This window comes from Sinohyriopsis cumingii, chromosome 3 (genome assembly GCF_028554795.1).
Source record: "Sinohyriopsis cumingii isolate HCF-2022 chromosome 3, ASM2855479v2, whole genome shotgun sequence".
NCBI classification, from domain to species: domain Eukaryota; kingdom Metazoa; phylum Mollusca; class Bivalvia; order Unionida; family Unionidae; genus Sinohyriopsis; species Sinohyriopsis cumingii.
In genome coordinates, this window is record NC_142963.1 from 30,621,570 (window position 1) to 30,643,018 (window position 21,449).

General features: G+C 34.4%; 1 protein-coding gene across 8 annotated transcripts in view; it reads left to right on the plus strand.

Annotated features, from left to right (window-relative positions):
* The window catches only part of LOC149802620 (inositol polyphosphate multikinase-like), an 87,853-nt gene that overhangs the window by 61,045 nt on the left and 5,359 nt on the right, over positions 1–21,449 (plus strand). For all 8 annotated transcript variants that reach the window (XM_089951937.1, XM_089951934.1, XM_089951939.1 and 5 more), the window contains 4 exons: positions 2,589–2,695; positions 9,422–9,604; positions 16,012–16,184; positions 18,979–19,063. In XM_089951937.1, coding sequence (XP_089808063.1) covers positions 2,589–2,695; positions 9,422–9,604; positions 16,012–16,184; positions 18,979–19,063 — 548 coding nt within the window. The remainder of the gene's footprint in view (positions 1–2,588; positions 2,696–9,421; positions 9,605–16,011; positions 16,185–18,978; positions 19,064–21,449) is intronic.

Below are 21,449 nucleotides of genomic sequence, written 5' to 3' on the forward strand. Positions count from 1 at the left end.
TTGTCAAAGATTGGGAGAACCTTGTTTCACTATTAATAAGGTCTCTGTGACTGATGTAATGAATACCATTTATTTAACACTGTATTAATTATGCATAAAGGAAAAATCCATCTGAGGATATATCACCCTTTACTAAACATGAAAACTTGAAGCCTTCATCTTCAAAATTTGTGTTTAACACTTCCGTTGTGGATAATACTCAAACCTGCATTTGTTCACATACTGGTCTCTTATCTGGGAATTAATTAAACGTGATAATAACATATTTAAATAAGTACTTAGCAGAGATCAAGTCTTTACCAAAATGCTGAAACAGTTCACGGTTTACAGTAGTCAAAAAGAGGCTGTTTAATTGAAACAATTCAAAACTCAACTTTTCTCCCAAACAACCCACTCATCTTATTGACTAGCTCTCAGTTATTATAACGTGTATGCTGTACCTTGCCGTACTTCCTTTGACTTTTATTGTGACAGGATTCAGTTTGTAAAATGTGTCTTTATTTTAATATATTTGACAGTTTCAGTAAAACATCCTTAGAATTGCATTGATATTGTTTCCTAATGTTAAATATATTTACCTGATGAAAAAATCAATAATGGATTAAAACTCCTGCTAAACAATCCTCTTAAGTCAAAATCTATAATGTCATTGGAAAGGTTCTGTAAACAAACATATTTAAAGGTAAATACTATAGTTGTAAGAATTTTTTTAATTGGTATTACTAGTAAATCAACCTGTGTCACAGACTGTTACATCTGCATGCATGCTTGTTTAGACGTTCATTGATTTTATAAATGTTTACAAGCAATAAACTAAACCAAGCTGTTTTTATATGTGTAAACATTGCAGCATTATCCTTACTTCAATTGTTGGTATATTGTGATAATTCATAAGTATTGGAATGTAATTAAATCTAATGTTGGCCCCATATGAGTTTTAATCTCAGGGCAGACAAACTGTTAATTTTTATTTCACTGGTTTTGTTAGTGATATCTTACTCTATGGAAAAATTACAATTCATATTGATCCTATCAAATCTACTGTCATTTTGTTTTTGTTTAATGATAAAACCATAGAGCCAGCTGGAGTTATATTTATGTACATTTTAAGGTTGGTACATGATTGTACAAGATTGTAGTGTTTTTTTATGCTTCACATATGAATTTGTATTTTTTTTTTTATTATTGCATGAGACAAAACTGTACCAATAAAGAGCGGAGTGGAAAACCAGGTACTCCAGTTAAACAGAGTGGAGTAAATGTGATGGTTATAGCTATTGTTGAAAATAAAGACTTACAGCTTTGGTCTTTTTGTCTCTGATATTTATATGTTTTTGTTTAATACTTTCCTAGGACTAAGACAGGTCTCTTCATTGAGACCAAACTGATAAGGCCTTGTTGATACAAATTGTTCTTTAACCCTAAAATGCATCTTATGAATAGTGATCACATTCTCCTGTTTGACAGTATGTTGTACATTTATGTATTGTCAGGTAATCTTTTGTTTGGTTGAGTGTGTGTGTAATTTAGATTTTTAACATAGCTTCAACAATTTTCCAGTCATATCGCTATGATGTCTGCAGTGTCACAGTTTAATGTGATGTCTAGCACTGGGGCATGATGCCGCAGACATGTAGCATGATGTCCCACCCAGTCACATTATCCTGACACTATCCTCTTAATGATGAGTGCCTAGCAAGGCAGGTTTTAGTACCATTTTTGTAAGTCTTTGGTATAATTCGGCCGGGGTTTGAACCCACAACCTCCCACTTCCAGACTACATAAAATATCTAGTTGGCTAAATATTGTGCTGCTTTGACATCCAATATAGCTGCCCCAGTGGTGAACTTGAAATTGTTTTTATCACTACTCCTGAATGAATGGTCATATCAGATGTGGTTTTTGTAGAGAGACTTCTTTTGATGTCTAGTTCATTATAAGTGAATATGGTGCCAATATGGCCACCACAATGGCCATCTTGAAAATCTTACGGGTCCTCCTAGATGGAGGATCATATTTACATCATGTAAGAAGACTTATTTTGTTTAATTGGTCCTTCTTATGTTTAGTTGGATATGGTGTGAATCTGATATCTAGTATTGCAACCATGGCATTCCTTTTGAAAATCTTGTCTTTGATTCTCCTTAGAACTCAGATTTATTTACTGATAACTGAATCAGTGGACTGGGGTAACAAAGTTTGCAATAGTGTCACATGGTTTAATATTTCAGATGATATCTAGCTTCTAATGTATGTATCTAGCAGTGATATCAGTGATGGTGCAAAGTAAAATAATGTACAGTCTTTTTTAATCATACATTGTTGAGAATCAAAATGAAGTTACATTCCTTCAGCTTTTACATGTAGTCTGGCCTGATGCATTTGAAAAAGAATAACACATTTATTCGCAAAATTGCAAAATGATCTATATGAATAACTCAGAACTCACAGGTCAAAATTCCGCTTTCTTATTGTTATAAAGGTTGAGCAGAATATGGTTTGGGGAAACAATCATACTAAGTTTAGAAATTAATGTAGAATACAGTGTAATGTACTATTGAAAATATGTTGTTGTTTTTTTTCTTCAGAAAAGGAATGGACAATGATTTTCCAGAAAATCCTCATCTGCCAAAGGGGACAGTTCTTCCTCGGAACCAAGTGGCTGGCCACAAACATGAGGGTAGATCAAAGTTGGGTAAGTTTAGGGTCCTAACACATGATAACTTTACTGTCTATGCTACAAATAAGCCCATTTACATGACCATTTTGTCAGCATTCACCAACAAAATCACAGTTCTTTCTCCAGTTCAGGGAATGAAGAGATCCCAGTCTAATACTGCTTCTTTAATCTTGGCATCCCTTCTATTGTTGCTTTGCTTTTCTGCCAATCCCTTACTTGCTTCTCATGTACAGTGCGACCCCGCCATAACACATCGCACGATGATGCAAATTCAGATATAACGTGGTTGTGGCATGGATCCTGAAATTTCGTATATTCATTCGCACATGAAAAAATATTTTTTATTCCAAGTATGTGAAATAGTGGATAAAAAATGTAATATCTTTTTGGGGAAGAGATCGCGTATGAATTTGAATATAATACGATCATGGCATGGTTCCTGAAATTTTAAATACATTTACATGTATTTTTCTTATACCTGGATTTTTTTTTTTAAAGTACGAGAAATAGTGTGTAAAACGCTTATTATCATTTTGAGGAAGAGTTCGCGTATGAATTTTAATATAATATGATCATGGCGTAGCTTCTGAAATTTCACAAGGTTCTTGAAGTGTTATGCCAAAATAAACATGATCGGAAATGTTACTTATTACTGATCCATGAGTAAAGCCAGTAAGTCGTCTTTCTTCAATTAATTCTGTATACAATTGTTTCTCAAACAACATGTGTTTCTTCTTTAACTGCATACACAACCAAGCAGCAGACAATGTGGTGGTTAATAAAAGATTCTCACAATTTAATTAACATCAAAAAAACGAAAGCCGCCAACAAGTTTGCTGAGCTTGGCAATGTTATTAGACGCAATCAGTTGGCCAGCAAATAATGTCCGCTTTATTAGCTGGAAATTGAAAGGATATGAAATTGTACATGAGTTCAGCTTAAAAAAGATCATACAAGTGACTCGTGACCATTGCAAGCCTACAGCACTTAGTTCTCGGGTTTTACATGTGTATAGTGTCTGCTTATGAACTTGTTATTAATTTTCTATTTTTTATAAAAAAATATTTTACCATTAGGGAAAAGCAAGTTCACAAATGCAAGTCGTTCTCTGCACTTTGCGCAGTGATTAGTATAGTAGTTTTCACACATTTCTTATAATATTCACAAAATCTGAAGTAAAAGTTGTATGCATGCTGAAAGCATGTGTTGATTGTTAATTATTCTTGCTGTAGTCGTTCAAAGGAATAGGCATACAAGCGTTAATTATTGGAAATTTGCGATGGATAAATGTACACGGAAATGCATGTGAGAAAATTTTAGCAGTATGAAATTGGTACAAACACTGTTAATAGACCCTGGAACCTAATGAACCGTACACATGCTTTGTCTTTCTTAACCTAATTTTGCTGTTAATTTTTTCCATTGAATTCAGACACATAATGATCTGTAACAAAATTATTGAATAGTTTAAATATGTATGCAATTTGTGCAGTGGTACGTGAATTATGGATTATTTGCAAGCCCCGATGGTACAATATCAGATGGTAAGTAAATGGCGTCAATACACAATGATCTGGGTCAAAGTTATTGAATATTGTAAATCTGTGTGCAATTTTTCAATGGAATTACATGCATTATGGATGAACTGCATGCCATGACGGCACGATAGTAAATGATATTGATACCCTATTCAGCATATACATTAGACATAAATACACGTATATGTGTCAATGAGTTGTTCTCTGAAAAAAGTAAAATACTGTTAAACCCTGCATTAACGCGACCCCGCTATTAACAGGATCCAATTGTTTGGACCCCAATTAGTGAGGTTCCACTGTACACTAAATTTGCATGCTGAAGCACAGTTGTTCTTTGCTTCAACATATTCAATAGGTTTGTTTGAATACCGCCTCATAAGCAAAATGCTTTCTTTTATTTCCAACACTATTCATTTTAACTATTGACTTACATTTCTAGGGAGAAAAAATTTACACAACTTTTGATAATAGTATCATATTTCTACTTTATCATGTACTTTTTCCACAGGTGATGTTTATCAAATTGTATTGACTAATTATTTATCATTGTGTCTTTTTTTTAATACTACCAGTAGCTAGATTTAGTTTAAATAAAATTATTGTTGCCAGTGTAGACATCATTACACATGAAACATATCAAGCAGGTGACAGGTATGGATTTGATTAGAAACCATTACCCCTGCTTTATCTCATTAAACAGTACATCAGAGAGTCAAGTCAGTTTGGATTAGTAAATTCATTTGCATTGTGCAACTAAACAAACCTATTATCCCTGAGGCATTATGTGCCATGGATTAAGCATAGTGGTAGTTAAAATAAACCCTTTTTGTTTGACAACAACTAAACAATAGTAGATGATAAACGTTGATTGTGGATGCACAATTTCGTTTCTGTACATCAAGTGTACTTTTTAGAAAATCCAGGTGTCTGCCTTTTACTTCCAAACACACCTGTCAAAGGAATCCTACAAATATATTATTAACTGTTAATCACACTGGCTCTTACATTTCTACTTGCCTGTTATTTACCCTTACTAGGTGTCCATACAGCACAAACCCCTATGGAGCTTCTCACTCTAGATTAACCATCATACATGTATTTTTACTCTTGATACCAAATTGTTTCTGTCAGAAACATAATTCCTAAATATTTTTGTTTTGTTGATTTTCCTATTTTATTAACACCGAAATAGAGCTAGCAAGCATTTGTAAGGAACCATACTGTTTGTTGATCACTGATTAGCCAAGGGTTAAACACTTGATAGAGAGATTACTAATCCACAGTTCTTTTGGAAAATACACATACAGTCATGGTTTTTATACAAATATGGCTGCATTTTCTGGTTGATGGACATGTATCAAATAAAAGTCAGGTCCAGTATTGCCTATTTTTCATTCATTATCCTACCTGTAAAGTTGTAAAAAATATGTTTGATTTCATTACAGGACATATCATATGAGCTATATGGCATCATTAGTCATGTGATCTTGTCTTCGGTGATCTACAGTAACAATATATACCAGTAGTCAACAAAAAAAGCCATACAGATTTTCAAGTTTATGACCTGGGCCTGTGGATAAGCACCCCACCCCCTTTCCATAATTTTATTTTTTCCTAAATTATTCAGCTTATATGTGAATATATACAGTAACTCCTACATTGAAAAACAAAAAATGTCTCATTAGGGCTTTACAAATTTGTTCCCAGCAACTTGTTCAGGCCAAGTGGTTCTGTTGTATCTTGTCCAGACCAGTGTGTTTCCTTGTCCCATTTTCACATTTCTGTGTTGTATCTTGTGAAGTTGTCCAGACCAGTGTGTTTCCTTGTCCTATTTTCACATTTCTTTTCATTTTCACTTGTGTAATATATGAGCTTGATAAGAGCACACTTCTAATTTCTGTGAATCACATTCAGTTTTGTGGTTTGTTTAAAAGAAAGATATTTGTGGGTATTTTTGTACTCAAATTTTGTGAATATGTTATTTGAAAAAAAATGTTGAACAACAACACATATATCTCTGTATAATAATTATAATATTATGTCAGTCTTCTTATGTAGAAATTCTACATGTCTCACTCAGGATATGAGTTATTGTGCCCTAATACAAATTCTTTGCAATCATCTGTTGTTTTTTGTCTATGGTATTATTTATTGTGGTTATTATGTCCTTGATCTTCATGACTTGGATGCTTGAATTTTCCAATTCCTGAAATTTAAGCATTTTGGTAACTAAGCATATGATAGAATTGACTCAGTCTTATCATCTATGAAGAATTCAACATTCTTCTGTATACATGTATAGTATTTAATACCAGTTGTGGCTTAGTGTTATCAAGATGCGATGTAGTACAAACCAGATTAATTGTTGCACACTGTGATGTCACAGTGAAAACTGCATATTTAAAAACTACCCTACATTGTGACGATTAAATCCAACATGCCTTTCTCTTTACCCAGTTTGTTACCTGGCCACCATTGTAAAACTCCATATCAATCAGTAAGTTTCATCTGATAGTTTCTTAATGTGAGATAAGATGGTGAGCATTCTGAGGTTATGATTGAATAGGTTCCTGGGTTGCATAGACATCCTGAAGGGTTGCAGAGGGTTTCCAGAATTTGTGTTTTCAGGGGAGAAAATCATATCAAAATGTGGAAACAGGGTCAGGAGGCTCATAAAAAATATTTTTTAGGGTTGCAGCCAAAAAAAAATGTTGAAAACTACTGGAATAAACTTTAGTTAAACTATGCTAATTTTAAATTTTAGACAAACAAATAATATTTAATTTAAAATGGGTAAATGCACTTACACGACCACATAAATATATGCTGTGAGTAATTTTGCATTCCTTCATCAAAATATTCAAGTCTGCTGAAGTAAGATTGTTTCTTTTACTATCACATTTTAAGTTTCTGAGCGATCGTTTGAAAGGGTTTTTAACAGGTGACTTCCTGTAGATTGTACTAAAAATTCTACAGTTCAACAGTTATCTCTTTTTTTCCATTCCTTTTTGGTGTGTATGTATATCTAGCAGGTGTCATGGGAGTTTAACAAACGTGCTGCTTGATAACTAGTTTAATCTTTGAATAGAAGTACACAGCCATATATTGCAGACCAGTTTATGAACAATGATCATGGCTCTGTATATCAACCTAAAGATATGTACACATGTCATTAAACTTGTATCTGAGCTAACAATTTCTGTTGAGAAAAGTGAAACATATATGGATTTTATTTAAATTATGCATTAATAAGTATAGAGCTAATTAAACTCTTAAGAGTACATATGAATATCCATTCTAATGAAGATAGTTTGCAAAACAGGACATGGGGTGATAGCACTTAACACATTTTTGGCCCTATCATGCCACAGTAATGGGATTTATGTGCCTTACCCAAGGACGTTGATACTGTCCTGGGCATGTATTGAATCTATAACCTTGAATTGCATGTTCAGTACTCTACCAGCAGCTCTAAAGGGGAACATAGAGTTGATTAAAAACATACATCTCAGTTGTTGTCACCAGTGGCATGTGCTAGTGCAACCTCATGAAAGAAGAAGGAAGAATGTTGAATGTAATGTGGATTATTTTAGTGATAACAAGTTTGTCAACTGGATTTTCCTATATACCTTTGCAGGATTTGGATGAAGAAGAAAAAGAGAGAGAAAGAGAGAGAGAGTCTCATAGTCTTCATAAAGGCAGAGAGTGAAAAATCAAACCATAGATATTGTTGCCTCATGTGGTAGCAATTAATTGGTTTATCACTTGTTGAAAATGTAGGTTTGTCACCACTGTTAACACCAATTCTTATAGATTTTGTTTGTTGAACTTTGTACATTTGCTTATTTGTTTACTATATTGACTCATATCCCAGTGGCAAACAGTGTAGACCCAAATGTATGAGACCCAAATGTATGTGTGATGCTGATTGTGTTGGTAGATAAGGGTCTACACTATTTGGTCTATTAATGATTTTGTAAGTATGATATTCAAGATCTGCTGACATATTATGCAGTAATGAATCTGGATCTATGCTGTTTAAAACTTGTATGCTTCTACATGGTAGATATAGTAATTGTTTTTTTAATGGTTAATGACTCTTTGAATGTTGTTTTAGATTAATTATATCCAGGGGGAATTCAGTCTTATCAGAATAAAATGGTCTTCCACCAATGTAAATGGAATTGTTAGGTATTACATGTAACTTTATCCATTGTACAGAAGATTAAAGAACATTGTCATTTATCTATTCACTGGTGAATGGTGTGTGGTAAAATTGTTACTTCATGCTGCTTCCAACATTGATTTATGACATTTATATTGACATCCCTTGCAGATTTATGCTGCAAACTGAATGCAACAGCATGGAAAATTAGAACAACAGTCATAGTCCCATCCATCAAAGCTTGAATAGAATTGCTAGGTGCTTAAAATAGTTGTGCAATTTATGGTGTGTGTATATATATATATATATATATATATATATATATGCAGGTTTTGTATTTATAGAACATGCACATCTTTGACATCAACAGTGCAAGCTTAGTAGCAGTATATGAAGACAGTAATGTAATTTTGTTCATGTCATGGATTTCTAATTGAACATAAAATACTGTTAGCTGCATTAACCTAATCACATGACATCTAAAGGAGCTGCAATAGCTCAGTAGTCTGCATGCCAGCTTCGTGACCAAAGGGATTCATGTTTGAATCCTTTCATCAGATCACACTGGGTCAGCTACTGTGATGTGTCCTTGGGCAAGTCACTTTACTGCACTTATCTTAGCACTAAATAACATGTAAAAATACCAATACCAAAACAGAGTGACATCTGCTTTCTAGCATCACACAGCTGCTTACTGTTTATACATGCTGTATAGAACACCTTTTTTATGTCACAATCATAAAACTCTAGTTTAACAAAAGGAAATTTGGCAGTGAATAAATGGCAAGTATTTTGCATTCTAAACGTGTTGAAATTTAGTTGAATTAATGAAGGTTTGATGATGCTAAAAGTTGAAACCGTATAATAATATTTATGTATGTAACAAAAAACACTTGCTTGATATTGCAGTACGCAGATACTGTAGGAAACAACTCTGGTACACTAACTATTACTGAATGCATTCAACAGACTGGTCACATCTTTTTGTAAATCAGTCAGAACTAATACTTATTAGATATTTAATCCTTTTTATTCCAGGTCTTCTTCAGCATGAGGATGGGACAATACTAAAAGCCTCACAGAAGCCTCCACGTGGGACACGGGAGGTTGACTTCTATAAGCAGGTTTTTGATGCAACCTGCACTGATAAAACCGTCCTTCGACTGAGGTCTTTTTTACCAAGGTTCTTTGGTGTGTGTCATTTGGAGGAATATCCTGATGGTACGGATAGATGTTGTGACTTTTAAATGAAACCGACATATTGGTTACATTGCCCAACTTGTTCAGCCTTTTATCTCAGTACAGTGAATCTCCATTAACCTGAACACATTTGTTTCCATTCCCAATTTTGTACTAATCAGCAGTGAATTAAAAAAAAATTAAACATGGCTGGACTTGTGAGACCTCTTATGTGTGGGTCATGCAGTTTTTAATGTTTTACCTATTTCATGGGGGCAGCTTATATGCAAACAGGCTTATAATGGAGGATATACAGTAATTAAGTAAACCTTAATATCATTTTGCCATTTACAAATCCAGATATTTTGGTTCTAGACAAATAATTTAGTTATTCTGTAGTCTTTACTAAATTATTAAAATTAAAATGAATTGATATGAAATCATGTTAACATGAAATACATGCAAGTCAAAACTGTGTAAGTTGGGGATAACTGTACATACATACATACATACATATTTACATACATACATACTTACTTACTTACTTACTTACTTATACTTACTTACTTATACTTACTCACTTACTTACTTACTTACCTACCCCCCACCCCACCCCCCTGTGTGGGGGACTTAGTGCTAAATTTTTACAAGCATGAACATATTTGGTACATTCTTGGTTAAATTTCTGCACACAGTATACATACTGTTATATCTTGAATTGGGAAACATGTTAAGGAGGTGCATCTTGATGGTTAGTACTATACCTTCAGTAGAACGTTTTACCAGTTTAGGTTCAGTTCTTATATTTACTGCATGATCACATAGATCTTTACCTCACTTGCCCATAGATCCAAATGGCATATCAGAGGTCTTGGAGATGCTTAATCAAGCGTATTTGGACAACAGTTTTGTATCTGTAACGCAGAAAATCACTTAGGCTTGAGTCCTCCGTACGCATGTAACTGGTGAGCGGCACAATTCAAAGACTTGCCAGTCCTGCTTCATCCACAAGCTTAGTGAGAAAATGTGTTGATCAGTTAGCTGTGCTGATATTTACAATGATATAATTCATTGGCTGAAAGACACACTGATGTACATGTTGATATTATTAGAGTATATCAAAAGAACATGATGCAATTGCTGGGCAGCAAGTTCAAAAACTTGGACTGGCAGCTGGGTGGGAAAATATGCTGTGCTGATATTTACAATGATAGAATAAAATGACTGAAAGACCCCCTGATGTACATTTTGCCATTATAAGAGTACATCAAAAGAACATGATGCAATAACTGGGTGTGGCAGAATAAGCAGTGCATGTGATCTTGGAATCAAGACATGTAGAGACTTAGAGACAAAATGTCATTTGCAAATTTGGATAAGTATTTTGTGGTTAAATGGCAAACTAACAAAGATTGTAATGAGATTCAGAAGAGTGATAAAGTTGTTAGAACTTATAGTTCAGATGGGACAGTGGCCAAGTGTAAGAAAGTGTGTGATGCCTAGCTTAGTGCTTGGAATAAGACCTTCCTTGGAATGACAAAATTCAGTCTCACTCACAAGATCTTGGATGGATTCAGTGATGTGTAAGATATACACATATTAATGAGGTGAGCTTGCATCTCGTTGGCTGAACTTGTAGCCAGAAGTAATATTCCTGATTAAATTTGTTGTCAACTTGAAATATGAGCTCGTGTCACTGAACTCTATGATGAACTCCTTTTTGAGCACAACCCATGCACATTAATGACATAATCTTGCATCAGATTGGCTGAACATGTTGCCATTCTGGAAGCCATATTAAGGATCCATTTTGATCCAATGAGGACTATATTATTATATCATCAAGATTTTGATCAAACTTGAAGTATGAGTGGATATCCTTAGTATTAATTAATTTTTTAAAGCGAGTTGGATCCACAAACAATATTCATGTGATGTTACGTCAGATTGATGGAGCTTGCTACCACTTTTAAAACAAAGATAAATAAATTGCATGTGTTTAAAATGTGCAGGATTCACACTTTAATCATGTGATCTGCCATGTGATTGGCTGGGATTGTTTTCACTCTATAGACTGTATCAGACCTGCTAACTATTACAATTTTAAGTAAGTCTTACTGAAATGACCATACAAAATAAAAGCCAAATCTTGTGCAAAAACACATTCGTTGCAATCCATTCTGTATATTAGATTGTCATGGTTCTGTCTAGATCCAGGGTTTCATATAAACTCGGTGTCCAGATCTGGGTTGTCAGAACCTAACTATATAGGATTTCTTCAGACGTTTACCTATTCATGCAGAATGTCCACCTGATCAAGATTTTACATATATATTTTAGCATCTGATCATCTGAAAATGCAGTCTAAAAAAATTCATTGAAGATGAAGGACAGTCTGTCTTGTAACAAGTTGAAACGATGCACAAAAAATATAAATATGATTATCCTGATACTTGGCAGTGCTTAGAAAAGCGTTACATTTTTTTGCCTGTTATATTGTGTGAACCTGAGCATTAACCACAGTGGGTGAGTTGATTCTTAATGCCATGTGGAAGTAAAGATTATCTTACATTGAAATCTAGCTGAAAGTCATTGACCTCTGGAATTTGGATCCGCAGTGTTAGAAACTGTCTGTTTTACTTTTTAGTTGAATGTAATGTTGTATTGACTGTGTCAGACCACACTTATAAATTACTCAAATGGCTGTGTTGTATTGACTGTGTCAGACCACACTTATAAATTACTCAGATGCATGGGCTCTTATTTGACAGTAGCATTATGTTGCAACCATGTATTCAGAAAGACATTTTTTCTCCAACCCTTCAGTATAGCAGCTGATGGTAGCCACAACTCCATTCTGAGGTTAATGAACTGATCCTGTTTTGTCAGTTGCATGATGGATCCTCAGATGAGGAAAATATTTTCAAAATTTTTTGTTGATGGTTTGAAAATCAGGAATGTAAGCTGGAATAACTGTATTGCATTTTAATTCCACAATGCTTTGGTGATGACATCTTGCAATAAATGTGTGATTAGACATATAACTAGGGTGAATCCATCAGTATACTTAAGTGGGTGTTCCTGCCATTTGATACATTTAGCAGCTGAAAAGGATGCTTATAAACTGACAGAATTTTAAGATTTCTTTGTGGCTATATCATTTTATTTGGATTCAAGTGTGAATATACATTTTTGCTGTGTGTTTTATGATTTCTTAGTGGCAGTATCATGTTATTTGGATGAAACTGTGAATATACATATTTCCTGTGAGTTTTATGATTGCTTAGTGGCTGTGTCATGTTATTTGGATGAAAGTGTGAATAGACATATTTCCTGTGAGTTTTATGATTTCTTAGTGGCTCTATCACGTTATTTGGATGAAAGTGTGAGTAGACATATTTCCTGTGAGTTTTATGATTTCTTAGTGGCTCTATCATGCTATTTGGATGAAAATGTGAATAGACATATTTCCTGTGAGTTTTATGATTTCTTAGTGGCTCTATCATGTTATTTGGATGAAAGTGTGAATAGACATATTCTGTGAGTTTTATGATTTCTTAGTGGCTCTATCATGGTATTTTAATGAAAGTGTGAATAGACATATTTCCTGTGAGTTTTATGATTTCTTAGTGGCTCTATCATGTTATTTGAATGAAAGTGTGAATAGACTTATTTCCTGTGAGTTTTATGATTTCTTAGTGGCTCTATCATGCTATTTGGATGAAAGTGTGAATAGACATATTTCCCGTGAGTTTTATGATTTCTTAGTGGCTGTGTCATGTTATCTGGATAAAAGTGTGAATAGACATATGGAGCTGATAGGTATTTAGAGTTGGTGGAGAGGAGAAAAAAATATTGAAGCATAATTGAACAGAACAGCTGTCTCAATGAAGGTATAAAGATACTGCTGTAACAATGAGAACCTTTACAAATGTATTTTGAGAAAGAAACCAGGATACAACAGGCTAAGGGCATGAGGGCTTACCCAACAATAGAATGTTTGACGGGGAGTCAAAAACTGCATAGTATAATGTAAACGATAAAGTTCCTTATGTAACCAGTTACAAAGATGGTGCAGGTACATGTGGTAAAAATGTAAGCTGTGATAAATGTGGAGGTCAAGTTGGTACTCCTCCTAAGTCTGTCACAGCACACGAGAATGAGAATAAAAACCCAAGGAGTTTGTATAAACTTTTTTAGTCTCAGAGGGTGAAGTTTTTTTTGCTTATTTCTTGACTACATCATTCCATTATTTAACAAATATAGCCTAACCCTGCAACATAAAGAAAACATGCTTCAGTAAATCCAAGAATTGTTGGTCAGATTTTCATAGAGACAGCATACTACAAAAGCCAAGGGTCTTAATGACATTGATTAGCATAATTACAAGAAACAAAAGTCTGATGATAATCATGCAGTTGGTTTATAAAAAAAACAAAATTCATGGTTGAAAGCAAGTATTGTGAATGTTGTCTCATAATTCTATAGAGATGTAAGGGATTATTACATGACTGCTTGTAATTACATAGTTAAGAGGTTTTCCATGAATAATGAACTTCTAACACAGTGTAGTTGCTGATAAGAATAATGAATGATTTTAAAAGGAAACCAACTGGCAGGGCAACTTAGAAGCTGAGTTTTTCAGTATTGAGTGGATGAATTTGAATCCTGAGATCATTTACACTGAAATAGTTCACAAGTAATGGGATCTTATAAGTAAATTTAAGGTTGCAAATTGCTGGTTGAAATGCAAATGCAGGTTCTGAGAGGGTTTTATCATTTGTTGATCTAAATTCAGATCATCTATGTCATTTGATATCTTGGATGCGATGATAGTGATGAAAGTGATGAGAAGAGATTGCTTCAAAATGGAATTTGATCAAAAGATTATCAGAAAGTGCAGAAGTGCCCTGTACAAGTCATGACAGGAGCTATATAGTGTTTTTTAAAACAAGTAAATGAACTGTAACATTTGTTGTAACTTTACCAGTACTTGATATTTTGTTAACCTTACTGAAAATTGGTCTAACTTACTGAAAACTACTGACTGCATTAGTGCAGTCTCTTTAGTGTGGGCAGGTATGCTGTATTCATGGTTCGGTTTTGATCAAACCTTGCCAGTAGGCTTAAACCATTAAGATCTTGGATGTGTACAATTATGAGCAAATTAATGAGATGATGTTGCATCTGAGCTTGTCAGACAACATTGGATGAATACATGCCTCTGGAGTCTGTTCTTGGCTTCAGCACATCACACAACATTAGATGAATACATGCCTCTGGAATCTGTTCTTGGCTTCAGCACATAACACAACATTAGATGAATACATGCCTCTGCAGTCTTTTCTTGGCTTCAGCACATAACACAACATTAGATGAATACATGCCTTTGGAGTCTGTTCTTGGCTTCAGCACATCACACAAAATTAGATGAATACATGCCTCTGGAGTCTTTTCTTGGTTTCAGCGTATCACACAACATTAGAGGAATACATGCCTCTGGAGTCTGTTCTTGGCTTCAGCATATCACACAACATTAGAGGAATACATGCCTCTGGAGTCTGTTCTTGACTTCAGCACATCACACAACATTAGAGGAATACATGCCTCTGGAGTCGGTTCTTGGCTTCAGCACATCACACAACATTAGAGGAATACATGCCTCTGGAGTCTTTTCTTGGCTCCAGCACATCACACACATTAGATGAATACATGCCTCTGGAGTCTTTTCTTGGCTCCAGCACATCACTCAACATTAGAGGAATACATGCCTCTGGAGTCTTTTCTTGGCTCCAGCACATCACTCAACATTAGAAGAATACATGCCTCTGGAGTCATTTCTTGGCTCCAGCTTGTCACACAACATTAGGTGAATACATGCTCCTGGAGTCTATCTTTGGCTCCAGCATATCACATGGTGGGTAGATAAACCACATGGGATTTGAAAAGCACTGAAAATCAGTAAGGTCTTGTGCTTAAAGTAAATTGCTGGGGTTCTGACTATATAAAACTGACATTCCTATTTCACTGTGGCATCTATAGATTTAATAAAAGTATGCCTAACAGATACATAATATAATTTACATAACATTAAATGTGAGGTATTGATGAAACAACTCATTGCTACCAAGCATACACAATGCATGTTAACAGGTATATACATTTTCCAATTTACAATACAGCAATATGTTACAATTCAAGCTCTCTTGTTATTATTGCCAACCATAGTGTATTACTTACGCAGAAAAACACTGAAACATAGGAATTTAGCCTTATATGAACATATAAATAACCATAAAGTTTACAGCAATTTGAATCTCTCTACTATGTTTTAAAACCATATTGTGGAGACTTTTCAAAGTCATCAATTTCTTTTCAACCATTAATACCTTAACTTCTTACATCTTGATGTAGAGGGAATCCAACATTTGTCTTTTTTTCTTCTTCAGTGACCTACTTAAAACTAGAAAACATTGTATATCCATTCCGCAAACCATGTGTGGTGGATATAAAGATGGGAAAAAGAACCTATGATCCAGAAGCGGGTCCTACTAAAATAGCCAGAGAAGTGACCAAGTTTCCTTATGTGGAAAAGTTTGGATTCCAGTTCACTGGAATGCAGGTATAAAGGCAGTGTCATTAGTGATGATGATAACATTATTTATGTTGTTGTTGAAGGAGGTGGTGAAAGTGGTGATTACACTGACATTGACAAGGATGATGATGATAACATTATTTATGTTGTTGTTGAAGGAGGTGGTGAAAGTGGTGATTACATTGACATTGACAAGGATGATGATGATAACATTATTTATGTTGTTGTTGAAGGAGGTGGTGAAAGTGGTGATTACATTGACATTGACAAGGATGATGATGATAACATTATTTATGTTGTTGTTGAAGGAGGTGGTGAAAGTGGTGATTACATTGACATTGACAAGGATGAGGATGACTGCTAGTAATGTTTAGCATTATCAGTTTTCATTATCTTAGTCATAATTGTCAGCTTATGAGTATTATTCAGGAGACTCTACTTTGTAGAAATCAGGAGTCTATTTTGTATGGGGTCAAGAGAGTTAGCTTTGTAAACCTCAGGAGACTCAACGTTGTAGAAATAAGGAGTCTGCTTTGTATAAATAAGGAGAGTCTACTTTTTATAAATAGGAGAGTCTCCTTTGTGTAAATCAGGAATCTACTTGATACAAATCAGAAGAGTTCACTTCATAAAAAATCAGTGGGGTCTACTTTGTAAAAATCAGGGGAGTCCACATTGTAAAAAATCAATGAAGTCTACTTAATAAAATTCAGGGGAATCCAATTTGTAAATATCAGTTGAGTCTACTTTGTACAAATCAAGAGTCCACTTTGTAAAAAAAATCAGGAGACTTAACTTTTGAAATTCAATCTTAAGGCAAAGAAATTTAAAATGGGTCTTCTGTTCTTTTAAAATTATTATTTCTTAATGACTTATATGGTAAACTGGGTAATAAATAAGCCTGAAAGATAATAACAAAACCACATCTCTATAAGCAACAGTTTCACTGACACATTTTAACAAAATCTGAGAACAGGTTTTTCAACAACCAGTATTTCTATCATGTCACTCAATCAGGTTCAGTATCTACATATCTAATTACTTGTGGTCAATGAAAGGGCTATCAGATTATGCCTGGTGTGAGTAGTTGTATCAATTTTCATAATGTGAGACAACATGTAGAAATGGTTCCCTCAACCATAAGCATATATTTATAAATAGAGAGAGAGACCGGGGTGACCTTGCGTCATTGACTTTTTTTCCAAGCTTGTTACCATACTGGAGACCATATTTCTGATTCAGTTTTGATAACACTTGGAATATGGGCTTATATGATCAATATCTCTGAGGAGTTTTATAATGAGTGAGATCCATGCATGTTAATGATATGATTTTGCATCTGATAGGCTGAGCGTTTTAGCTGTATGAAGGCCATATTTCTGACCCAGTTTGGATCAAATTTAAAATGTAGGCTTATATAATCTCTCATATGATGAGTTTAGCATTGAGCTAAATCCATGCATAATAATGAGGTGAACTTGCATCCAGTTGGCTGAGCTTGTTACCACTCTAGAGAGTGTATTTCTGATTTGGTTTTGATTAAACTTGATATACTTAAATCATCAACATATTAGATTGGTACTGTCATGAGTGAGATTCATGCATATTAACTGAGATGATCTTGCCTCTGATTTGCTTAGCATGTCAACGCTTCAGCAACAATTCTAATGAGAATATTTTTCAACCTTGCTAGATAGGCTTATGTCATCATGATTTCCACTGAATTTTATTATGAGCCAGAGTGATACATATTAATTTGATGTTGCATCTGATTAACTCGGCTTCTTCGCACACAAGTGATGCTGTTTCTGAACCCATTTTAATGAAACTAAAGTAAATAGGCATATTATATCAAGATGTTGATGAATCTTATTTTGAGTGAGGCCTATAAATACCAGTGAGGTGATCTTACAACTGATTGACTGGGCTTTGCCCCCTACACAGATTCATTTTGATAGGATTTTGATCAAGCTTGGTAAATAAGCATGCATCACTAAGATCACTGTTGAGTATAATGATGAGCAAGATCCACTATTGTATTAATGATGTGTTGTTACATTGGTTGTAGTTGTCAAAAGTCTGACAACTATATTTCTGGTCATATTTTGATCTGACTTGTTAACTAGTCTTGTATTACCAAGATGTTAAATGAGTTTGAGCAAACTCTGCACATATTTATGATGTAATCTTGCATCTGATCGGCTGATTTTTTTGCCACACTGGAGACATAAATTGAGTCTGATTTTGCTCCAAGTCAGTAAACAAGCTTAATCGTCAACATCTTAGACAGGTTTTATAATAAATGAGATCAGTGCATATTAATCATATGATCTTGCATCTGATTAACTGAGCTTCTTACCTCACTAGATCTTGAGAACATTTTATTCAGTTTTAATAAAAGTTGGTAAATAGGTGTATATCATCAACGTCTTGGATGAGTTCAGTTAAGAACAAATGAGTATCCGTATTATACTTTTATGTTTGGAATTAATTTGTATCAGTCCATAGTAAAATAGGTTAAATGGACACACTATGGAGTTTTGGAGATAATTTATATAGGACTGTTCTTACAGTAATACAAAGGCCTGATTAGTGATTAACTGTTATATTAGTCAGGTGAGCAATATCAGGTCCATTTTGGGCCTCTTGTTTACCCTTATTATTTTTACTACATAACTTTTACTTGGCTCTATAGAACCAATAGTTTGCTGATGTGCCATAAGTTTCATACATAGATCTTTATATGTGATGATATTCTTACTCAATAAAGAAGTTGACGTATGTATAACTAAGGGCTTTGTGCCACATGTCTATCTTTCAGACCTATGATCCAGTGGAGCAAAAGACAAAATTCTATGACAAATTTTTCTGCAGAAAGTTGGGCGAAGATGAGTTGCTCAAGAAAGGTATACTTACTGGCTTTAATTAATATTAATTATTTAATATTATAATTTTTTATCACACAAAATATGAAATTTCATTTGATAGTCAGCAGGTTGTTTTTGGTAATTTGCTGATGTTTAGGATAGCATTATGTGGCAATTAGTGTTGTACTGGGTGTATAAGTGAAGACAGTAAAACAGTTGTTTGTTCAATAAAATTATCTTTAATGGATTCAAATACAGGTTACTTGTCCTATTTAACTATCTTTTCAGTCATTTGTCAGAAAGCGTTACATTTTTATGCATTTTTGAAATTTTTTAAATTTTCATTTGTTCTACTTTTTATGGCTCCTATGTGATTGTGATAGGGGCATGTGGTATCATCATTGTGTCTTTCCATTTGTTTAAGTTTTGAAATGCTCAACTATGACTGGTTGGTGTATGTGCATATCTGTCAACCCTTATGATTTTGGCGTGCATTTCACGACTTTTTCAGTGATTCACGTATTCACACTGCATGCAAAAAAGTCACAAATTCCCCAATTCTCAATTATTTTAAATCTTTAATAAAATAACCGATTTCCAGTTAAGCGCTAGTCGTGATATCGGCAGTTGCCAAAATGGTCCGGTACTGCTAGTTGTGATATTAGTGGAACTATAGCTGATTGGTACAGTTGGCCCGGTAGCATGCATTTTAGTGCATTTTGATCTATGTGTATAAGAGTAGTTTTACAAATACTTTTGAGAGAAACTGGGGCCTAGCGGGAATTTTGCTCTGTGCATGCACAGCAAACACTGATTTCAACTACCATTCAGCACCTCATCATGAAAATGTCTTCTCCAACAAGGAAAAACAAATGTATTGTACAAAAAGTGAAGTTTAGTTTGGAATATACCAAAAATTGGCTGTGCATTCTGCCATCAAACACCGATATACATCATGCTTTTTGCATGCAGTATGCCACAAATTTTAGCATTGGGCATGGTGGCAGAGACTATGTGAGGAAGCACATTGGTAGTAAAAAGCACATAGAGGTTGGGATCTGTTTGGCTAAGCTTGTCAACACTCTGAAGGTGATGTTTCTAATCATATTGTGATCAGATTAGGTATGTAAGCTTTAATTCTCAAGATCTCAGATGAATTTAATTATGTATGACATCTTCAAATATTAATGAGGTGATCTTGCATCTAAGTTGATGAGGTTTTTGAAAATTCTAGAGGACATATTTCTGATAGGTCATAATAATATTTGGTTTGTAATCTTGTGTCGTGGAGATCTGGTGAATTTAATTGCAAGTAACATCCATACATATTAATATAGTGATCATGCATAGTTTTGGCTGAGCTTGTGAATATTCTAGAGACCATATTTTTGGCTGAGCTTGTGAATACTCTAGAGACCATATTTTGGCTGAGCTTATGACTATTCTAGAGTCCATATTTTGGCTGAGCTTGTGAATACTCTAGAGACCATAATTTGGCTGAGCTTGTGAATATTCTAGAGTCCATATTTTGGCTGAGCTTTTGAATACTCTAGAGACCATATTTTGGCTGAGCTTGTGAATACTCTAAAGACCATATTTTGACTGAGCTTTTGAATACTCTAGAGACCATATTTTTGGTATTCAAGCTTATATCATCAAGACCCCTGAGTCTGATTGTGCATAACAGCCATTTATATTAATGAGGTGATCTTGGATTGATCTGAACACTCTAGAGGCCGTATATCTGATCAGATTTTGATCAGATGTTGTATGTAAGCTTATATTAACAAGATCTCGGACAGGTTCAGTTATGAGCTAAATTCCTTAACCACTTAGACATCAGCTCCCTTTTGTGGGGACCTCAGTGATTTCCAAGTTATGACTCCAGGGGGTGGGGTTCCAATGGTCTGGACAGACCTAGTAATCCATAACTTCCCTTATAATATCAAGTTTCTGAGTTATAAATCAGAGCCTAGTCCCTGGAGAGGGGATGAAAATGCAGAACTATAAATGACTTGTCCATATTAAGCTTTAAAAAAAAGAGATCCTGTGATATGGCATAAGAAGATTAATAACACCATTAACAGACAATGTAGCAAGTGTTTGATCCAAGCTCTTCTTTCCTCTTATTGGTTTAAGTACATGTGGGAATTTGTATTCACAAACTGACATACATCAAATACCTAAGTGAGCAATATCAGGCCTCTTGTCAATATGCCGACCTTTGAAATTTAAGACCCCAATAATGCTAGTAAATTCTGGATATTTATGATATCTGTGAACATTTTTTATTATAGTCAGGCAGGGTCTCTTTGAAAAAGGGGTTAGCATCATAGAGTAGCTGCATTACATGGGGCTATTATCACAGGGTAGTCACAATACATGGGTTAGCAGCATAGGGTAGTCACAATACATGGGTTAGCAG